Genomic DNA, 22,802 nt, shown 5'->3' on the forward strand with positions numbered 1-22,802 from the left:
CTTCATTCCAAATATAAGGAAAAAAAAGAAAAAAAGTACTTTTTTCAATGAATCATTACTTCACCTGGAAAAAAATCAAAGCATTCCATTTTTATAGTAAGGAAACACATTGTAATGCTATAATGTGATGGAAAGCACAGCAATAACAGCACAGTAGCAATGACACAGGTTACAGAAGGTGAGGATAAGCCCAAATGCAGCAACCATGGGCACATAAACAAAAGAATGAAAGACTGCTCACCCTCAGAAGACATCAGATACAACAATGATCTCCAGCAAACTACCCTCACCTCCACTGCTAACCCTTAAATGAGGTCTGGGAAGGGGTGGATCCTGGCTCCATCCCTTCCAGTCACTCAGGTACACTGCATGCACCCGAGCTCCCCTGGGCTGGTCCTGCCTTCCTACCAGGTGCTCAATCACTATTTCAAGCTGTGGCTTAGCATTTAAAAGTAATATCTTGTATTAAAAGCACACTGGAGAACAGTAAGAATGAAAATCTGAAAGTATGTAATCCCCCTGATTAGAGTAATCTTACCCAGCCAAATAAAGTTTTGAGCCTTTATAGGATGCAAGCAGTTTCTGCTAGCATTTCAAACCTTCCAACAGGAGTATAGAAGGAAAATAGCATCTTCTCCAGAACACAATACCCATGAGGTGGCTTAAGAGAATGGGAGCAAAAAGTACAATGGCCACTCACACACGTGTGAAATCATGGAGCACTGCCAGAGTGATGGTTGCTTACATAAACCAGTGCTATACTGTTATCACAGTAGGGCAGAAAACAACACCGATAGATGTCTGAAATCTTGCTATCCACACAGAGGGAGATAAAGCTGGCCGGAAACAATGTCCTTATCAGCACAGTTCTGCCTGCAGCACTCACCCTTCCTGGCTGGAGGAGGCCGCTTTGCCCTCTCACACTATGCTCAATGTGTACCAGCTTCTGCAAGTTTTCCTGAGGGAGAGAAACAACATTTAGATGACCAAATGGTAACTGCTCTTTAGTCAAACAGGCAAACCATCCCTCATCCCTCCTCACTATTTTATTTCTCTATAACAGTGAAGTGATATTAGAGAATTAGGTTTCAGAGAGAACTAAGCCCACAGTCTTTAAGTCCAGGAAGTCTTCTTCCAGCCTCATAGTTTCTATGAAACCCTCATCACCTGCATTCACATCTGCTATGACACTGTACACTCCTGATATCTTTGATAACTTTTTAACACCCACCCCCCTGTACTTTAGTTCACCTTCAAAAGAGCCTGCTCACTCCATACAGCATTTATACATTAGCATCTTCACTAGCTTCCTTGATCTGGGAACCAAGAAACTGGAAGCAGGAACGAAATACAGTAACTACTCCAAATGCTTGCTCATTAGTGGCATAACATAGATAATTCAAAGTGTGCTTTGATACAGTAAGGCCATTGCTAGGATTATCTGGAGGTTTATATTCTGCACTAGAAAATTAATGACTTTGAACTAGGGAATTCAGAGCTTAACTAGTAAGGAGGCATTACCACTGCATCTCTTTTGATGATTTGCAAAGATCAAGAAGCTCATTAGCAGACTCTGATACTGTTGACTACTGTAGGGAAAGGCAAAGGCATGTAACTAGTTTTAAATCACTCCAAAAAAGCAATAGTCACAATCCAGTCAAAGAAAGAAAGAGTTGCTTACCCATCCCAAAGGATCAGGGCTCACCAAATACTCCAAAAGAAGGGATCTCCAGGTAGAGAGAAATTCTTCCCTGGGGCAACCAGCCCTTAAATAAGGCTTAGGGAGTGGTGGAACTAGGTTCCACCCCTTCCAGTCGCACAGACGAACTGCTTTCACCTGTGCTCCCAGGGCTGGCTGTGTCCCTTCACCAGGCGTTCACTCATCAGTTCAGACTGTGACTTAGCAATTCTCATACAACTGCCTGCCTGACTTGAGAGCACAGTCAGGGCACGGGCACATGACATTAATTTATCTGAAGATGGTAAATGAAATTAATCTAATTAAGTCTTTACAATCATTAAAACAAAGATTGTATTGGATGGAATTTGTAGAAGAGGAAGGAGGGTTTGCATCTGAGCAATACTGCTAGTGTCTTTTCAAATCTTTTGTGTAGCAGATGCTGCTGCTAAAACCCAGGCTTGTACACAGGTTTCAGTTGTGGTTTTATCTGGTCTAAGCACTAAAACGGGCTGCACAACAGCAATGAGCTATCACCAGAACGTGTCCAAAAGTTAGGACTCTCTTGTCCAAGTTAGCCACTGTATTCTAACTCCCTGATTACACACACAGAAAAGCTACTGACTAAGCATCATATTTGACATAGTTTCATGATCTGGAAGCCTTTAACTACTGCTTTCTACTATGGCAGACAGTGACATGTTCACCTTTGCTGCACTGACTGACTTCAAGCTATCCCCAGGCTTAGTTAGATTCTATTAGATTGTACAGTGCAATCAAGGATATATCTGAGATGCACAAATCAGTGACGTCTACAGAATGAGCTAATTAAGAAAACCATCACAGATATCAGAAGGAGCGCATCTACATCAGCATGATGTTCTTTCCGGCTTATGTTGAATTTCAGCTAACAATTAATGTAGCTATCTCAGCTTGCTTTTTGAGATAAACCTGAAAAACCTCTCTGTATGTTACTGCTCTGGTGAAAAATTACACTTATTTAGAAAGGTTTACTTCTAAATCAGTAACCAGATACCAAACACATCAGACTACCTACAAGCCTTGACTAGCACAAGGCTGTATTGTGACCACACAACATAACTGGCAGTTGACATATTTTCAACACTTTCAGCCATCAAGTATATCTTCTGCAATGCTGCAACCAAGAAATGGAGTTTTTCAAGTAACTTCTAAAATACTACAGGCTAACAAAATTGAAACAATATATAAACTAATAGCACAGGAATCATCAGCTATAATGCAACACTTTGACACTTGAAAAAGACATTTTCAAAGGACTTCTCCATCACTAAAAGGTATTTCAGCCCTAGCAAAACTTGTCAAATTGACATCTTCCAGAATAAAAGCCCATTCTTCATCTGCCTTCTTGTGAGCACACTCTTGGCAAGTACTAGTGCTACACACTGGGATTTCTACAAGCGTGAGAGAAGAACTCAGTTGCTGCAGATCAGATACACTTCAGCTTTTCTTAGGACTGCTCGTAGACATGCCTGTTGTAATGCTGACTTTTGCAACATGGACATATGTTCACCAGAAAATGGACAAAGATGTATCAAACTCATTTCCTGTAGGAAGTCAAACAGACATTACATGTGAAGGATTGTGATTTATCTGGAAATGCAGGCAGCTTAGGAGGGTATAATTTCCTTAGAGTTTCCTAAAACGCTCTGTTTACATATATAGTTTTTTTTTCATTTTTCTTAAAACCCTATTCATTCTCCTGTTAAATACCCTTTCCAAGCTGGAATTCCAAAATTAAAACAAAGCTCCACCCAGTTAGTACTGCAGATACGGAGTGGCTAAAGTTCTTCTCTGGAGAGGTTAGCAATGAACTGCAGCTTCCGTATGGCAAGCAACATTATCATTGCATCTACAAAGGAGTACTGCCTCCTCAAAAATTCACCAGCTGCTAACAGCTACAATAATTTATTACTCTTTTAGCATTGCAAGACCTCTAAAAGATTGAAGAAGTTCAAAAAGCAATGCTAACCCTGCTAAGTTCAAGTAGTGAGTATCTCCTAGAGTTACAGATAGACTCAATGCTACGTGGTGATGGCACAACTTCTGCCTCTACGTGCACATCTGTGAACTGCCAGTAATGTTTTCATACTTGAGAAGAATGCTATGCAGATAGTTAATATGCTAATATGTCTGAAAATCCTGGGCTAATAGTTCCCAGGGGAAGTGTGCAGAACTGTTATTATAATAAAACAAAGAAGCCAATAACTAATCTTTTATATTCTGCGGAAGATGTAGATCATAATTCCCGTCTGATATTTGGATGTAGTTTGATCAGTTAATAAATAGCAGCAGAATAATTCCTCTTTCCAGATACATGCCAAACCCAAATTATTGCTAGAACTTCAGCTGAGTGCATGTCAAGTTGCCAACACTAAATTGAGTTACTCTGTTCAGATTGCATTGTAATTAAAGACACTTCTAAAATTCTTTGCATTTTTGAAAATCCGAGAGAAAGAACAGAATCTCTGGTTATAGTCTTCTTCGTTGGGATATTAAGAGGACAGCTTCTGATATCACAGAATATTGAACTTCGATCCTCATGAACATGAGAATCTTCACAAAACCCACAGTGTTCACAGACAGGAAAGAAGGAAATTTTATTTCACAGCTTCCAGGCCATAGCTTCAAAAAGAGCAGATATGCTCTGACAATATGATAAAAAAAATGAAGTGTAAAAGTCAATGTGGAATGTGTGATGAAATTGTTCCCAAAAAGACATTATTAAAGTAAGTATTATACAGCCTATTTTGTCTGTAAAACACAGAGGGTCTGGTGATGTTCTTCAAATTAAAGCATGGATTAGTGGAGATAAAAGTCATTCCACAGCAATGCACCACAGTAAATATCAATCTTTCATAAAAAGCATGAAAGAGCTACAAGCTAATCACTACCACTTCAAAGGAAGTTGCTTATTCCTTAGCCATAAGTATCAGGGAATCTCTATTTGCTGTTTTGACAACTGTTGCTTACTACCAGATTTCCTTCCTGCATGGCGTGGCTTCCTACAGAGCCAATCTAAACCCCACAGAACTCAGCTGTTGTCAAAATGAGTCAGCTGAAAGATTTGTAAGCACTGTCAGCAAACTAATACCCATGTCTTAGTGCAATTGCATCCAGCCCAATGTTGATGCCCTTTGTTGATATCTTCTTGGAGGTTCTCCCCATTGGCAAAACCAAAATTGACTTATATGGCTTATATAAAAAAAAAAAAAATACAAAAAAACAGGATTTGAACTTGCATGACTATTTTCACCAGTAATATAACTTCACTGACTCCACTGCAATGTGAATGAAAATCTGATTCTGTCCACTCTTTTACACAGAGAAGTATTCATGCAAATCTCCCATATATTTGAATAAAACCTAACAAAGCAGAGGTACCACAAAAAGAGGTATGACCTTGCTCTGATAGAAACTGAGCTCCTACAGTTCTCAGCCTCTAACATGGGTATCCCTAAACCTGTGAGATTATGGTGAAAACCTGAGATCTGAGTTATATAATTAAATAATTTTGGTACAAAGAATGCTTTATTAATGAAAAAGGATGACTGGGAAGGCTATACTTGAGGAGAAAGAAAATCAAACCTGTTGAAAGCTTTGTCCAGTAAGTCCATGGTTTCAGAGTCATTCTGTAGAGTGGCTAGATTGCATTTCTTTTTATATTAAAATTTAGGCTTGTTTGACAACATCCTCCATGCTGTCTGCATGTGCTTGTTTGACTTGGTAGCAGTACAGTGCTTATATAGTAATCAATTATTGGTGAAAGTTTTATTTTGAAATAGTCTGTATAATACCATTATTTCCATGCTTCTCTTTTCTATTATGCTTCTTTCTCCTTTCCTTCTTTTTCACTATTATATGTATGACTGTAATGCAACTATCATTCCACCTTCAAAAACTTCCCTCACAACTTTTGTCCTCATTCTGCCTGATACAATGGCTGCTCCAGTAGTAATGCCTAAGGTTAGACCCATTAAGAAATGGGATATGAAGTATCCCATTTCATTCTGTCGCAGTGTGACAAATGGCAGCAGAGGGGCAACCTGACAAAAGGGCATCTGACACAGAGGCGTATATGAAGCAAAAGCATGGAACTGAACTCCTTCATGTGGAAGAAGCAGCACCCGCTGACAGTGATTGATGATTAATGAATACTTATGTAGGGCCAACACTGAACGCAACACAGCGAGGGGAGGGTGGTGCATTTCAGCAGTGGTGACAGGGAGTCACCTCCTCTGGTGCAATTTGTACAAACATGGCGTGCAGCTCTTGTTCATTGCTAAGGTGGCGGCTGTTAAAAAGACAGTGCTTCCCATAGTAATCAGGAGAAGTAAAAGAAATGCTGTTCTTAAAATGAAGGTTTGGAAGGTCACGGATTCATACCAACATAGCAGTCATGTGATATTACTATGTGAATTTTGCCTCCACACAAAACCAGAAACCTACTAGTCGGGCTCCATGTTGATCTGCAGTAATTTTGCCACTGACTTTAGGAAAAGCAGGTTCAGAGCCTTAGCCTCAGTTTCTAGATATTGGAAGATACAGGAATCAGATTCACGAAGCCAGGTTTTCCTATTCACAAAACTGTAAGTACTTTTAACTACAACTTATGTCTTTCTGATACAACTATTACCAGATTCACCTCTTTTCTCTCTCTGGCCATGAAGTGATCATCACTGAATGTGGTACTCTAAATCAGAGCATGAACACATGGGCTGCATTCATGACTCTGGCACACACATCAGAGACATTTGCTTTTAAATTTGAGCAGCAGGGATTTTCAGATGTGAGCAGAAGTTGAGATTCTTGCCTCTTGGGTTCATTTGCCTTACTCATTCACCCTGCAGCCAGAAGGCAAAGGCATTAAAGGAAATGTGCTGAGCCAGCAGTGCTAGTAACGGCCCCCAGCATGTCTTTCCTTATAAATTCCCTATTCTTTCAACTTTAAAATCCTATTTGAAAACAAACTCCCACTAAGATGAGTTGATACTTCATTTCTCCCTGTACTGATTAGGTTTCTCCTCTTTGTCCCTTGGATTTCATGTTATGATGCCTGAGTAATTGTTAATAACCATCTTCTGCTAAGCAGATGAAATAATGAAGAAGCGACTTGACTGCCAGCTGTAATTAACTATGTGGAAGGATTTTGCACTGCAAAAGAGATCTCTAATTTAGCAAAGGCATAACAAAATCCCAAGGCAGACTGCTGAAGTCCACAATGTCCAAGTGAGAATTAAAACATGAACAGCTTCCCAAAAGATATGATGCATTCCCCATCACTTGGAATTACTGCGATTCAACACAACAAAATACTTCCTCTGGATGCTACGTCTGCAACAAAGACAGGTTCTACATAAATGAGCCTCAGGAGATAATGTAGAGAACTCATCTCAATGTGTGAGTAGCTGCTATGGCAAAAAGAGATACTTCCTCTAGCTATGATACCACCTGGAAGTCCATCAAGTTGAATTTCTTTGGAACCTGCTGCATCCCCATGTCTGACCCTCTCTGCTGTCTCTGTGTCTCCCAGCCAACACCTTACTGATGTCAGCAGCAAAACTCCTGTGATCTTAGATAAAAATCAGATCTAGATCCTTGGAAACAAGTGGTCATAAAACTAGTCATGACTTCAGCTATCTTTGCCAGTAAATTAGGACTCTGATATCACGTGAAAAATATGTCAGAGACTTAATAGTGAATATTCACTACTTCAGAGAACAACTTAAATACATAAATCTCAATTTAGCCATGAGCTATACTCTATGAAAATCATGGCCAGTCGGCTGTTTGAACACTTACAAGACTGTAAACCAGAACAAATTCTTCAGTAAAATGGGATTCCAGAAGAGAGGAAAACATACATACTTCAGAGTATATTTTTGACAGCACATATTTAATGTCTTCAGCATTTAATATCTGAAACCATCCTAGATCAAAAACTATGAAAATTCCCATCTCTTACTTCCTTGTGTCACATCCCATTTCAGCAATCCCAAGAGGAAAAACAACACTTTGTGCTGCTTGCTACAGTGACTTACATCTTGCACAGCTATACTACCTATTCCATATCTGCAGTGGTATAAACCAATTCTGTATAAACTCTTGAGCTTCACCCTGGAAGAGGCTTCAGAATTTAACAGATATGAACTCTGTACATCTGATGAACTGACAAGACTCTGTTGATCAGGAGAGAGGGTATCAGGGTAGCACTCACCCCTTGGAGCATGCTCTCGTTGGCTCGATCCGTGATTTCAGAAACAATGAATAAGGCAGCTGAAGAATGAAGTAAAAAAAAAAGGCCACAAATAATGTGAGAGAGAAAGAAAACCCAAATCCTTTCTGTTTACAAGGATATCCTTAAATTTAAAAAAAAAAAAACAAAAAACAAAAAACACCCTTAGCAGCAGCTCTGTAAATCTTTTGGCATCAAGATGCAACTGCCCAACAAATTTAGGACCCGGAAGAGACATCCTTCTGTTGATGAAAGCTCTGCATCATGTTTGTGTTGACACAGAGCTCATGAGATTCCTTTAAAATATTTTTTGCTATGTTTTCTAGCTACAGACTTACAAAAGTAGAAGCTTGTGGTAGGGATAGATTTGTGTAATCCAGCTTCACCATCTAAAAGTATGGCAGTCCAGGTGACTTAATTTCCCTTACTGCCAAGGGAGAGCATAGGTCATGCTTTTCTGACAATGACAAGTGTATATGAAGTGGTGACATTAATTAATATCTGGATTCTCCACTGTAAGCTGGCCTGAGGGCAACAGTATAACAGTTTAGATCTTTATTTCAAATCTCTTTTCCTGTGGAGCAGGGCATCCTACCTATTTTTGGGCCTAATCTGGGAGTATCTGAACCATTGCTGGCCAGGAATGTGACAAGCATGCACTAAGCACAAACAAGATAGGCAAACGTAGCTACAGAGCCTGAACATCAGCTTAAATTGCTGCTAAAGCCAGCGTACCTAGTCAGTGACTAGGGTCCTACATTTTGTGAGAGACTCTACTATTGGTCCTAACAGACTGACCTTCAGTCACAGTCCTTTTTGATGTGGGTTGCTTTGGATTCACACTAGAAGAGAGGCAAACTGGTTTCCTCAACATAGTGTTATCCTTCTTACTTCAGCCTGGAAAGTACTACCACTCATACCTAGTCTAAACCTCCCTTTGACTTCAGTGGAAGTAGGAGACTTCTGCTTTATCCATCTGATGTGTTAGGAAGGGTGGTGTTGGCAACTGCACTTCAGGATTTGTTCTTCATTAAGCAAAACAGATTTTTATGCACTTCACGTTGGGTTTACTTAGTCTTAAATAATATAGTATACAGATATATAGTTCAAATCTGGGTGCCTCCAAAGGTCTAAGAGAGGATGCTCAAGTAAAGTAGGTGTACAAACAAGTAGGTGGACAAATCCCAACTGGATTTACAATGACCAGGCCAAGCATGGATGGAGACAAAGAGGACTAGCGTTTTTCATATGATGGAGGCTGAACTAAAATATCAGCACCACATCTGTATACATGACCATTTCTTCTTCTGTAAGTTAGTCACATCAGAACTACTGGAAGTCCACTCATTTCACTGAAAAAGATAGGGTTCTTGCCTTTAATAATTCATTTAAATTAGTAATGAATTACTGTAGACCTTATATCTAACCCATTAATATAAATTTTAAAAAATAACCCCCTTCTATATATTTCCAATATAGATCTGGCACCTCTTTAGAAGCAGAGTTAGTGAAACAGGATTTTGTTCTACCCATTTCATTTTACCTTGTGTGGCTTCATACTCCATAGAATCAGGGCAAAGATTATTCAAGTAATCTGTAGAAAATAATGAAACAAATCAAAATTCAGATCCATATGACCTGTAGTTGGATTAGCAAAATTATACTGCTCTATTCCCAAATAGTTAGATTTATATTGCCTTTTTCCAAAGTGAAACATCTTTGATAGTATTCTGCCTTGAAAAAAATCAGTGCAAAAGAACTGATTCACACTTGGACTCACCACAAAATTCGGCATAAACAACAGAACAACAACAGTATTTCCTTGTTTTTCAGCCAAGATAATTGCTAAGTAACACTATTTGACAAATAATTCAAATAATTATTCTTCTCATGAATTCTATTTTCCCCTCCAAATAAATGGTGTTGGCTGTAATGACATTTCATATATTAATAGGAAATGTGTTATATGAATTCTGTCAGTACAGGAAAGAAACTGTTTCTGTATATGCAGAGTTCGATGATTACTAATGAACTCCATCACATTCTGAAAATAAGTTCTGTAAGTTGCATACAATGGGACTTACATTTGTAGGAATTGTGTTTGTATCATCTACAAACTTTTACCTGTTACCTTCTTTGGTCTACTTGATGTATGTAGTCTGTTCTTTTCCTGAGTCTTTATGCCTTTAATAGCTGTAATAGAGTGCTACTTTTTTTTTTTTTTAAAGTCATAACCATGACATGTTTCATTCATCTGATTAAACCAAGCTCTTAAGTTCTACAACCGAGAAAAAGGCCTATGTGCTGGGAATGGCGTTACTCATATAAGTGTTCTCTTGAATATCCTGCCAATACGCATTTCTTTCTCTGGGGCTGATCCTCTCTCTGGTGCTCCAATAACTGCCTGGCTTTCTCATGAGTTCAGGAAAGCTTCTGCCTGCACTCAGTCATGCAGGAAGGGGCTGTCTGGTGTAATCAGGCAATATTTAATGTTACTTTTTATAGCTGCAAGTCCTTGGCTAGAGACTTTTAACTGAGTGGGTAGCTCTTTTTGGCTCAAGTACAGTAACTAGCAACCAATATCCTGATGAAATAATCTTCCCTATCTGATAGGAACAGACAGTTATGCACACACAAAAACACCTGCATTTTTTTTTTTTTCCACCTCCCTTTCTTCTCTCTCTGCACTGCCGAGAGGATGTGAAGGACTGCCCTGTTCCAGACCCACACAGTCCTAGTAACCAAGTAGCTGATTTCCTGGAATATCTTGAACCAGCAAGAATTATTCCGATGCACAAAAAACCTTTCATGTTTCCAGTTAATGCCAATACTAGGGCACAGGGAGGAACTCAAGTTGCTTCAAGCATGGAGGGAATGTCCCATCAGTGCAGCTGCACTCAGACTCCAGCTGAGTCAAAACGGTGTTTCATGTTTGCATTTTGCCTCACAGACCACGGAAATGGACAGAGAAATTGGGAGTGTGATGGGGGTATTCCTGAAAGGGAAATGAAGAGCACATTTAAGATGCAGTGTTTGTGTGCGTGCACTGAAGAGACTATAAGAATCACATGAGACAGCTAGGTACCTTCAGTCTAGGAAGTAGCCCTTACTGTAGGAAAGCTAGACAGATAGAAAAAAAAGTCCTGCTGGCGTCCAGAATTCATTGCTGCTACTAAAAAGGAAAAATCAATTGTTGAAAATGACTCGCATCCCTGATCAAAGTATCTGGAGCAAGATGGAGCTGCTGCTAATATGTGCTGTGAATAAAAATTCATATGGCCCCGTGCTCTGATGCATTTTTACATGCCCTTTCTTTCACCAGCAGTTGAGTATAAGCAAGATTCGTAGCTTCCTTTCTACTGTTCCACACATAACTCATCTAGCAACCCTCTCTACACATACATACATATTCTTAAGATGTTTCTCCATCTTTGTGTATGGATATGTATTTTTTTAAATCTGACAAACTTCACAAGGCTGAGATTCATTGATACTTTTTGATACACTGTTGATGTAAATCTGGATTTGTCTCCTAGAAAGTGGAGAAATTGATCTGGAATCTTGACTTAAACTTAGCACTAACCTTAGGTCTGTTGAACACAGGGCTCAGGATACAGTACTGGGTACAGCTGCTTTGTTGATTGAGTAGGAGGCGACGGTGCTTGCCACTGTCATGCAGCATGCACTGCAGAGTGCCTTCCTTTGCCAGTGACTGCTGTGCCCAATTACCTCTGACAATTGCCACTGATATAAATAAAATCAAACCCGCCTGCTGGCAGTGAGGCTCCTGAACTCTGCCTCTCCTGACTCAGGAAATGGGAAAGGCAGGAAGGAATGGCTAAAAAACCTGGCATACACTTTTTAGTGATCTTTAAAGCATGGTTGAGCTGAAGAAGTGCCTGCTCATTCCCAGGCTCCCTGATGTTACCTGAATCCTGTATTAAGTACATTGAAGTTCCCAGGAATTCTCACCCATACTACTCCAGCCCTAATTTAGTTGTTGTGGCACCCACATGTAGCACATTGAGTACCTTTGAGAATGAATTTGTTTTACTGACCTGTGAGCATCACACGATACTGGAAGACACGTTGCACCACTTTCAGAAGCTGGTGTTTCACATTCTGTGGGCTTCCACCACAGCTCTTCTGTTCTCAAGGGAAGGGAGAAGAAACAGAGATCAAGGATGTGCGAGCTCAGCAGCAAGCTGTCATCTCCTTCACCTGATGTGTACCCTGAAAGTTTACTAACAGTTGAATGCAAGAATTCCATTGAATCATTCACAGTTTACCAAGTGCTAAGGGGCATTTATTAACTATCAGGTAATTTAACTATAAGGTAATACTTTTAACAATTTATTTCCTATGGCATCACTCACAAATTGTCTGGATTCAGAGGGAAGGAGGAGGAAAGTAAGAACTGTTTAGAAGGTAAAGGTTTTAGGATGGCATATGAAGGGTCAGAAGTATCAGATATCAACAAGCTTTTTTTTTTTTTTACTGAAAATTTCTTCTGTCTCCAACTTTTTAGTACCTTATTTCAAGTCATGGAATTAAACAAAATACAACAAAGCATCTTCCTGTGATTTAGTTAGAACTTGTGGTCTGATTTAATACACACATGGAAAAGTAGCACTTTCCAATTTAGTTTTCCCCTTTAGAGTCAACCTATTGCTTACGACTACAGAGATACTGTATGGGGGCTGCTGAATCACAGCCTGAACCTTTGATTGATCACCTGAGGCGAGCAATGAGTCAGCCATGGGAGCACAGGTGAAGGCAATTCACCTGTGCTGCAGGAAGGGGTGGAGCCTGGCTCCACCAATCCTAGACCCATTTAAGAGCCGACTGCCAGTGGGGAAGGATCTCTGCTGGAGATCTGCTCCATCAGGAGTTCATCTCGTGAGCCCAGGACAGGGTGAGTGACTTTCTCTTATTTCTCCAATATAAATTATATTAGCCAAGCTCCTGGATATATATCTATACCATCTGTATATCCATTGATTAAACAGATACCAAGTTAAAATAGAAAGTTTGCTGTTTATCTGTGAAGTGTCTCAACACTGCTGCAAAACCAGCAGCAATCCACAAAATTCAGTTTTCTAAAGTCTCCACATCTCCAGAGGAACCACAAAACAAAGTTTACAGGACCCTGAGGGAATGGCACAAAACCCAGGTGGTTCTTTATGAAAATTGAGTCCAAAAGCAATTCAAGTTTTGGGGGTTTCAGTGTTCATTGACTAATGTTTCTGCAGCATTGCCACTTTGGGAAAGTGGACAGGGCAAAAGGAAAAATAGGAAACTTAACTGTGTAAGGACTGGGAAGAGACAGTATTTTCCCAGGCAGAAGAAATGTTTAATGTTAATGCATTACCCTAGCTGCTCAAGTCATAGGTGAGAAAAACAAGATGAAGACCTTGATTCTTTGTTAGACTGGAAAGTTAACTGTTGTCAAGTTTTTAAAAATGTGATAGCAAAGGTCTGATAGACACCTCTCTCGTGTTTGCGTGCATGCACACATGCAAATTGGTAAGAAGTAACAAAGTTTACTGATTCTAAAGTAACATCTTGCTCTTCCTAGGAGAGGCTGCATCTACTTTCTTAGAAATAAGAGCCAGTCTCCAGGATTAATAGTTAAGACAGGAGTTCATAGCCTAGCGGTCAGGAGGGATGCTAGGAACACAGGCTGTCAGTAGAAAACCTGCATTTTCCAGATTCAGAGCAATGTGAGCCATCAGAGCTCCTCTCACCTGCTAACAGGAAGTAATTATGGCAACTGCAAGGTATCTGTTTATAAATGCTGACTTCCAAATGTCTTTTGAAATGAATTGCTATTTTTAAATAGTTCACATATGCTGCAGGCTAAATAACTTTTAAGGACCAATCACTAATCTATCTTCACAGGCCGTCTTCTACCCAAGTAATCATTGTTACTTGTCTTACCAGATAAAGAGAAAAAGAAACATGGATTCTAGACACATTGTAGCACCATGACTTGGACCATTTCATCTTAATAGAGTTAGTCATCCAACTAAACTTTTCCACCGACAAATAATTTTACACTTTTGAAATTATGAGCTGCCTATATTGCAAATACTTTAAAATATAATAAAGAACCATGGCCTCAGTTTGTCAGTTGTATCTTGATAGTGTTTTTGAGTCATTCAACAGGAACAAACTGAGTTAAGACAAAGGAAAATGTTTCTTGCTTACTGATACAGGCCCAAAACTTATAAATCATTCAAGGAGTCTGGATGAACAGAACCCTGCATTTGGCCAGAGGAGCTGGTGTCTTTTTCTGCAGTTCAGTTGTCTAACTGTCACCAGATCCTCTGTAAGCAGAGGAAGCATAAAAAGGCATTTAAAAATGGAGAGAAATCCAATTCTAAAGATGTTGTGGATCAACCTCAGCTAAGAGCTAAGCACTCATGCAGTCTAACCCTAACTTCATTTTGGTTAGGCCCAGAATAAAAATGATGCAAAGTGCAGTGAGAGAAGATATAGTAAATCCCAGTGTGGCTGTGTTCAAATTAATATGTTAATATATAAATGAGAAACTATTCTACTACCAGCATATATTTCAGCAAAACGTGATCACAAGTCTGTAGATTCACAAACATATATTCTGTATACATTTAAGAATGTGTGGGCAACAGATGCAGACACAGAAGCACAAGATGCAGATATGAACATCCCATTTCAGTTCTATTATCAAGATACATGAGGAGAGGTCTTCTCCCATTCTACCATCTGTGAACACTGATGGAGTTGCATTAAAAAATTACCTCAAGTGAGTCCCATGGCACAGCCATGTGTCAACACAGGTGGAAAAATAAGGGGGCCTTACCTCAAATTCCTGAATGACAGTAGCCAGCTGGGAATACTTAAGGCAGGTTTCATCTAGCAGAGCCAAATTCTTGTCAAACTGCATAATATATGCTGTGTGGTGATTCAGTCTTGATTTTCTGGAGAGAAAAACATCAGCAACTTTCTGGTGTTCCTCCCTAAAGCCACAGAAAGAAAAGGTAAACAAAACCTCTCTCATTGCAGCAGCTCTATTCATCAGACCCACAAAGGCAGCTAAAGACTAGCTTAAATGGCAGGAAATATGAAATCCTTCACAAACACAGTAGCGATCTGCTGTAGATCAGGCACAGTGAGAGACTGGTGAAGGGCTGTGCCAGTGCCATCACAACTGTATGTCTGTAGCAGACAGGATGTCTCTTTTCAGGACACAGCTTCTTCATCTCTTAGGAGACCTTTCAGCTGCTGCAGGGCTTTGAGAACTGGTTGTGGGGAGTATGTCTTCAGCTGTAATATCATATCTTCAGTTCTCCATCAATGCCCCCTGCTCACTACTGTCCCACCATTAGTTGCCTCAGTACCCAGTAACACAACACTGAATGATTTATGAAGAAGAAGAAAAGAGGATAAAAATCTGATGTCACACGAGTAGTAGTAGTGTCATAGTTAAGAGGCAAGTGTGAGTTCCTGGGGATATCAGGGCAACAGAATGTCAGTGGAGCGCAGGCAGGAGTGACTTATTGTACACCTAATGGGCAGTGGTGACCTAGGAACCTGTATGAGTGCAGCCCTATGCCATATGTGATTCTATTGGTTTGAGGCATCACGACCCACTTTTCTCCTCCCATACCACAGTGGCTGTGGGGCGAGGAGCTTAAGGCATTTCATCTGCGTTCCTTCTGCCTTGAGGAATAGTCAACATGCTGCTAGAGTAAGGATATGACTTCTATAAGGCACGAGTCATTCTAGATGCTAGAAGCATCTCTGTGTTAAGATTCTATAAATCATAGGATTTATTTATTTATTTTTTAAGTCCTTCCACCATTCATAGCAGCCCTATGCTGGACACAAACCAATATACAGCTCTCTGTAGCCTTCTCTTTTCCTCATCCTGAATTTGTGATTCAAATTGAAATTATAAGGCTGATAAGGAGACACACACTGCATTTAGGGCCATTACTGAAAAATTCTCCTGATACAACTGACTTCATTAACTCAATGCAGCACAGGGATGGAATCAGCCACTAAGAGTGACGCTGCCTGCTGGAACCTAGCATGATAGCTTGGGGCTGCATCGATTGTCATAGAGGAGATCAGCTTAAGCAAGGGACTGTGCTGGCTGCTGTAGATGTAGTCAGCTTGTGACTTCAGAGGTGATCTTCTTAAACACTGTTATTCTGGGAGTTCGATAGACTAAAGCTTGGCATTCTGGGAGTCTGATAGGCTGGATTAAGTCAGATGTTTCTTCAGCTGAATGGTATTTGGAGTCGTCTGTTCTAGGCAGGTTCTTATTCTCTCACAGAATCACCTAGGCTGGAAAGTGATCTTGAAGGTATTAAGTCCAAAAATCAACCTGACCTACTGAATCCCACTGATAAACCATGCTTCTTAGTATTATGTCCAAACATCTCCTAAATACCTCTAGGGACATGGACTGAACTACTTCTATGGGCAACCCTTTCCAATGCTCAACTCCCCTCTCCATAGAGAAATTCTTCCTCCTATCCAACATAAACCTCCCCGGCACAACTTGAGACTGTTTCCTCATGTCCTACTAGTAGTCACCTGAGAAAAAGACTAGCACCTTTCTTGCTGCAGTGGTCATCCAGATAAGTTGTAGAGTACAATGAGGTCTCCCCTCAGCTTCTTCTCCAGACTAGATAAACCCAACTCCTTAATCTACTTCTCAGTCTTGTTTTCTAGTCCCTCTGCCACCTTAGCTGCTCTTCTTTGCACATGCCCAAGCAACTCAATATTCTCCTGCAGTGACAGTGATGCACCTAAAACTGAACACAATATTTGAAGTACAGTCTCACCAGTGCAGAGTAGAGGGACAATCACTTTTCTTGTCCTTCTGGCCACACATTTCTGATACAGTCCAGGATGCCATTGGCTTTTCTGACCACTTGGGCACACAGATAGCTCACATTAAGCTGACTGTCAATCAGCATCTCCAAGTCCTTTTCTGATGGGCAATCTTCCAGCCACTCTCTCTCAAACCTGTACTGCTGCATGGAGACGTTACAATTCAAGTACAGGACCGACACATGCCATACAGTTGGATTCAGCCCATCAGTCCTGCCTATCCATATCCCTTTGCAGAGCCTTCCTACCCCAAGCACATTAACAGTCCTGCCTAAATCAGTGTTATCTCCAAACTTCCCGAGGATACATCTAATAACATACAGATACTGGACACATACTGAACATACTGGCACATCCAGATACTTGACAAAAAACGTTAAACAAAACTGGCTCCAAGACTGAGCCCTGGGGAACACTGCTGATGACTGGCCACCAACTGGATTCAGCCTCATTTACTGTGATCCTCTGAGCCTAGACATCCAGCCCCAGATCTTCATCCAGTGAACTGTGCAACCTGATAAGCCATGAGCAGCCACTTTCTTCAGGAGAATGCTTTGGACAACAGCTTCATTAAGAGCAAGGAAAAGCACATCCACAGCCTTTCCCTCATATACTAAGTGGTTCATGTTGGCATAGAAGGAGATGAAGCTAAGGCTGAACCTGCCTTTCATTAATTTAATGTTTGGGTGCATATGATCACTCAGTTGTCCACTGTGTGCTGCCTGATGACCTTTAGGATTATCTGCTCCATAACTTTTCCTGGTATTGAGGTCAGACAGGTGTTTAGTTCCCTTCTTGCCCATCCTGCAGGTGGGTGTCACATTCACTCCAGTCAACCAAGACCTCCCCAGTTAACCAACACTGCTTACAAAATGGAAAGGCTTTGTTCTGTGTAAGGATGTTTGGCTTAGCTGGAGTCCCTCAGCAGACAAGCAGTGTCTGCTTGGCTTGTAAGTTTAGTCTGTGCACAGTCCCATGTTGATGTTGGGAGCAAGGTGCGCTTGTTTGAGAGCTATACACTTACTGTGTAGATTTCTGCAAGTGGAGAATTTTCTTTAGGATCAGTTCAAATTTTCAAAGCTGTTAATGCTTTCCACAGCTATGTGTATGAAGCTTCTTGGTGAAGACTTTGAACTGACTTGAGTTAATTCGCAAGACAAAGGCAAGAGGATAACGCACATGAAGCAGGCTGTCCTTACACTGACTGATGAGGCCATCTCAGAACCATGGGCTATGCACTGCATGAGTGTTTCAGTATTTAGTTTCTTGGCCTGACAGTCTATATGTTTACTTCCTTCCTGTATGCAAGATCTGCCACAGTAGTTCAGCTTCTCTTCATTCCTGCAATTATCCCAGCCTCTGATGGGGAGGGGCCAAGAAAACAATGGGCTGAGGAGGGTATGTCGAGGCTGTCATAGAATGGCTTGGGTTGAAAGGGACCTCAAGGATCATCAAGCTCCAACCCTCCTGCTGCATGGAGGGCCAACCACCTCCATATCTAATACTAGACCAGGCTGCCCAGGGCCCCATCTAGCCTGGCCTTAAACACCTTCAAGGGTGGAGCATTCATAGCCTCTCTGGGCAGCCTGTTCCAGCATCTCACCGCTTTCTTGGTAAAGAACTTCCCCCTGATATCCAACCTACACCTTCCCTCCTTCAACTTAGAACTACTTCCCCTTGTCCTGCCATTATCTACCCTTGTAAAGAGTTGACTCCCCTCCTGTTTGTGGGCTGCTTCTAGGAACTGGAAGGCTACAATGAGGTCACCCCACAGCTGAACCAACCATGTCATTAATTACTTACCATTTAAGGACTCTTTCTTCCAGTTCTCCCAAGATCTCTTGGTGCAATTCATACATTTCAGGGAGCTTGCTTAAGCCCTTCTTGAGTTCAATTACTTCCTGTTCATCTTCTTCTCCAAGTGCTTTCAAGATACCTTCATATAAATCCTGCAAGCAACAACACAGACTTAAGAGATTTTATGAAGTTATCGTTACAATTTTCAGACTCCTGAACTACACTTTCTGGGAATTCTAAGATACACTATTAGTAGTGATAGATCATTTGCAGTAGAGCAAGGAGATCATCACACATTTTCTTGCATCCACTGTTTATATGCATTTGCAGATAAATCCCACAACACTGTCAATCCAAAACTGAACATTTCACCTGGTAAAGCCATCAGATGCTGTGTACGCAATGAGTTTACCTTATTTACTTTCCTATTTTTTCCTGCTTTTCTAGGTGTAGCTGATCTCATTTTACAGTTTCTTAACCAGAAATATAGTTTTTAAAAAAAATGAAAGATGATAATCTCCCATCACTTCACAGACCCACAATATGAAAGAAAAAACACTTCTACATATCTTGTACTATAAATTACATCATTCATCTCCAGATACAAACGTGAAGAGAGAAAGAAGCTGTAAGTTTAAGCTATGGCACAAATCATTTTCCATATAAAACTTAACTGAGACTTGTTTCATCATTTGGCACATGTATTTCACCCTGAAATGGTTAATAAATTACATAGTTTCCTCAATATTAAGATGTATCCACTTTTGGAAAAGGAGCTGGGGTGATGGTTAATAGCAGACTCCACATGAACCAGTAGTGTCCTCTGGAAACCAAGAGGACAAACTGCATTTTGGCATGCATTAAACACAGAGCAGCCAGAAGGTCAAGAGAGGCAATTCTCTTGCTATATTTAGCATTGGTGCAGCCTCATCTGAAATAATGTGTGCAGTTCCCGTCTTCACAATCTGATAAGGATTTTAAGATTCTTGAAAGCATCCAGACAAGAGCAGCAGTGCTAGTAAAAGAGCTGAAAGCACATCCTACAAGGAGAGGCTGAAGACACATGGGTTGTCTGGTCTGGAGAAAAGGAGGCCAAGAGGCAACCTCTTTGCTCTCTGTAACTTCCTGAGGAAGGAAGCAGAGAAGGGAGGTGGCAATCTCTTCTCCCTGGGAGCTGATTAGCAGGACGTGCAGAAATGGCACAAAGATATGGTAGGCAAGGTTCAGCCGGGATATTAGGAAAAAAGTCTGGAACAGAAGCCTGGAACAGGCTTTCTAGAAAGGTGGTTGATGCCCCATGCCTGTAAGAATTCAAGAGGCATTTATCTAATGCACTCATTAATGAGCTTTAACTTTCAATTAGCCTGAAGTGGTCAGGCAGTTGAACTAGGTGTTTGAAGGTTGCTTTCAATGGAACTATTTTATTCTACTCTATTCTATTCTGGTACATAATAGAACACTTAATAGTGCATGGTAAAATGTTTTCCCAGTTTAGACCTGGAAATTAGGAATAAGGCACCCATCTGAAATTGCAGGCATAGTTTGTAATAGATTTCCAGGCATCAGAGAATCATTCCAAGAGCAGGCAGCATTTGTTTCTGTTCAAATGATTACTTAAAATCTCCCTCATCTAGAGCTCTGGATGCTGAAAAGTTTTCAGGTTACATCCCGATTCCTGTAGAACCCATCTTCCCTGCTTCACACTTTGAAGGAGCCCTGACTGGTGCCTGGATATACTTCAGGAAACTTTGGCTGCTGTGATGCTCTGCCTTTTTCCAGGTTCCTTCTAGACACTGATGTTTCCCCTGCCTCCCGCTGCCAGACAGATCCCCTCTTTATAGTGGCAAGAGGATCTTAGGCATCCAGATCTGCCAGGCTTTATGGAGGTCTGAATGAAAACAGTGGCAGCAGGGTGTAAGGCACTGCACATGCAACACAGCAAGGCAGGAATGCCAGTGCTATGCAGAGGCCTAGCTTTTTGTTGTGGATTCTGGCCACCTTTCCCATGACTTAGGACATTGTAAACTGATTGTTTTATCTTCACATACCTATCTGGCAACCCAAAACAGGACCTTTCTTTCAATAGAAAGAGGTGGTAGTAATTCCAGCACCTGATTCTTCAGTGTTTCTGTAAGGTGCAGCTAACTGAATAGCATTAGCATAGTATCCTGTGCTTGTCTGAGGATAGTCCTGCAGCACTATTACAGGCTTAATTATGTTTTGTATTCTCTATAAGGAGTTGAAACTGAGCCAGACAGGTGTGCGTTTCACCAATGTCAGCTGAGTTTAGAGTTGAATTTCCCATTTCTGGTAGTCTGGCCATCATGGGTAAAAAATCTGTACCTCAGTTTTTCTGTGAAAATAAGTGAACAATTAGAAACCTAAGTGCATCCTACTTTGTGATAAGAGCAGTAACTGAGCAGTCCTGTAGAATGGCTCAGAAACCCATTTTGTGAGTGCTTTTTCCAATTATTTCTGAATCCCAATAAGCCATAAAGTGCCTGGAGTTTTTGCATGAGATGAGGAAAAATGAGGTAGAGGTGTGAATGAAAAAGTGAGTAAATAACCAAAGATTCAGTAGAGGGACCACATTAACTATGAGATTTGAAAACTGGTGACTTGTTTTGGCACAGCAGCTGCAAACCAGCAGGTTGCAAAGCTTCCTGCCTTATAAAAATCCCATTTGTCCTTATCTGATTTTCTCTTGTGTTTATGTGGCAGTAAGTCTAGGGGACTGCAGCGTTCTACCTTGTTGCTAGTCAGCCTATACAAGCTGGTTCTTCCAGTATGTATCTCAAGTTGGGTCACTCTTAGGGCTAAGTAGGGAAGCTATGTTAGTATTTTTTCGCTGATGTTAGCCTGATGGTGTTGATTACTTAGATATTTTTTACCTTAGATCATTAGATTGACTCTACAAGCTGCAGCCACATATCAGCTCTTCATCATACCACAAAACACTCTTTGGATAAAAAACCGCTCCAAATAAAACGGGTGGAGGAATCTAAACAATATCTTCAGCCAGAAGAGTCAGTACAACTGCACACCATATGCAGAAGGCCCTATCTCCCATCAGATCAGGGCAGCACTAACAGCAGTACTTCCAAATCACCAGATCTGTCACTGTAGGTTTCATCCAAAACCGTCCTGAAACATCCAGAAACTTTTGGCTACAGCCATGGTCTATGATTAGTGCTGAAGAGATTGTCTAACAGCTCTAACATGTGTTAAGCTTCTGTGCAGTGAACATACCACTGGCAGGCTGCTTTTTTGGGAATGGCAGAGATCCACCAAGGCTATATAGGAGGTTAATCAAATGCTCAGACATGCAAGTTAAGAACACAGTCTATGAAGCCCAAGAAAGATGCAGACTCTAACATCACTTCTATACATGCATGCTTTTTTGTGACAAATGAGAATCCAGCTTGTGTAAGTCAGTCAGTCTTTTAAAGTGAACGCTTATTCTGTGTCTGCAGTTGGAAGAGATAGTTTATCTGGAGCAGGTTTTGGTTGTTTTTGACATGATCACTTGAACTGCTGTACTACTGTGTTTCAACAAGGACAAACGTTCCAGTAGTCATAAAGTAAAAAAGAACTGGCTAAGATTTTTTTCAAGTTCAACATTAACACTTCAGTAGAGACTTAGTTGAATATACATATGCCCACTGACTATGAAGTCAGGAGGGAGCATACTGATATGACAAGATCTAGACTGATCTGGTCTATAGACAAGACCACAAGACTTACAGAACATGGCTTTCTTAGGAAAAGAACTTCAATTATAGAAATACTCTGTTATGGATACACTAACAGTGCTTCCTCAATAAAAGAGTCCCAAAGGGGGCTTTTGGTGATCTCCTGAAGGCTCAGATAGCTCATAACCACATATAAAGCCCAAGCATGAAGTCAGAGCAGAGCTAGTGTTAAGAGCCCTGCTCAGGCTTTTTGTTTGTTTGTTTGATTTTGTTTTTTAATTATTTTGATTTTTCATATCAAGAATTATAGAATGGTTGAGGTTGGAACAGACCTCAAGGATTTTTTTATTTTTTTTTTTGAGTTGTTCTTCACAGCTGAGCTCTGCTTCAGTCCAAAATCTGGTGTGAAGAACAGCTTCAATGCCCAACCAGACCAGAGATTCATGTTGTGAATGCTTTTTCCTTTTTTTTTTTA

At 40.6% G+C, this 22,802-nt stretch overlaps 1 protein-coding gene across 1 annotated transcript in view; it reads right to left on the reverse strand.

Moving 5' to 3' along the window:
• FGD5 (FYVE, RhoGEF and PH domain containing 5) overlaps positions 1-22,802 on the reverse strand; it is a 103,010-nt gene that overhangs the window by 19,061 nt on the left and 61,147 nt on the right. Inside the window, 6 exon segments of the mRNA XM_031555518.1 lie at positions 887-958; positions 7,935-7,993; positions 9,496-9,546; positions 12,011-12,098; positions 14,797-14,953; positions 18,642-18,787. Coding sequence (XP_031411378.1) covers positions 887-958; positions 7,935-7,993; positions 9,496-9,546; positions 12,011-12,098; positions 14,797-14,953; positions 18,642-18,787 — 573 coding nt within the window.

This window comes from Meleagris gallopavo, chromosome 14, assembly GCF_000146605.3.
Source record: "Meleagris gallopavo isolate NT-WF06-2002-E0010 breed Aviagen turkey brand Nicholas breeding stock chromosome 14, Turkey_5.1, whole genome shotgun sequence".
Classification (NCBI taxonomy): domain Eukaryota; kingdom Metazoa; phylum Chordata; class Aves; order Galliformes; family Phasianidae; genus Meleagris; species Meleagris gallopavo.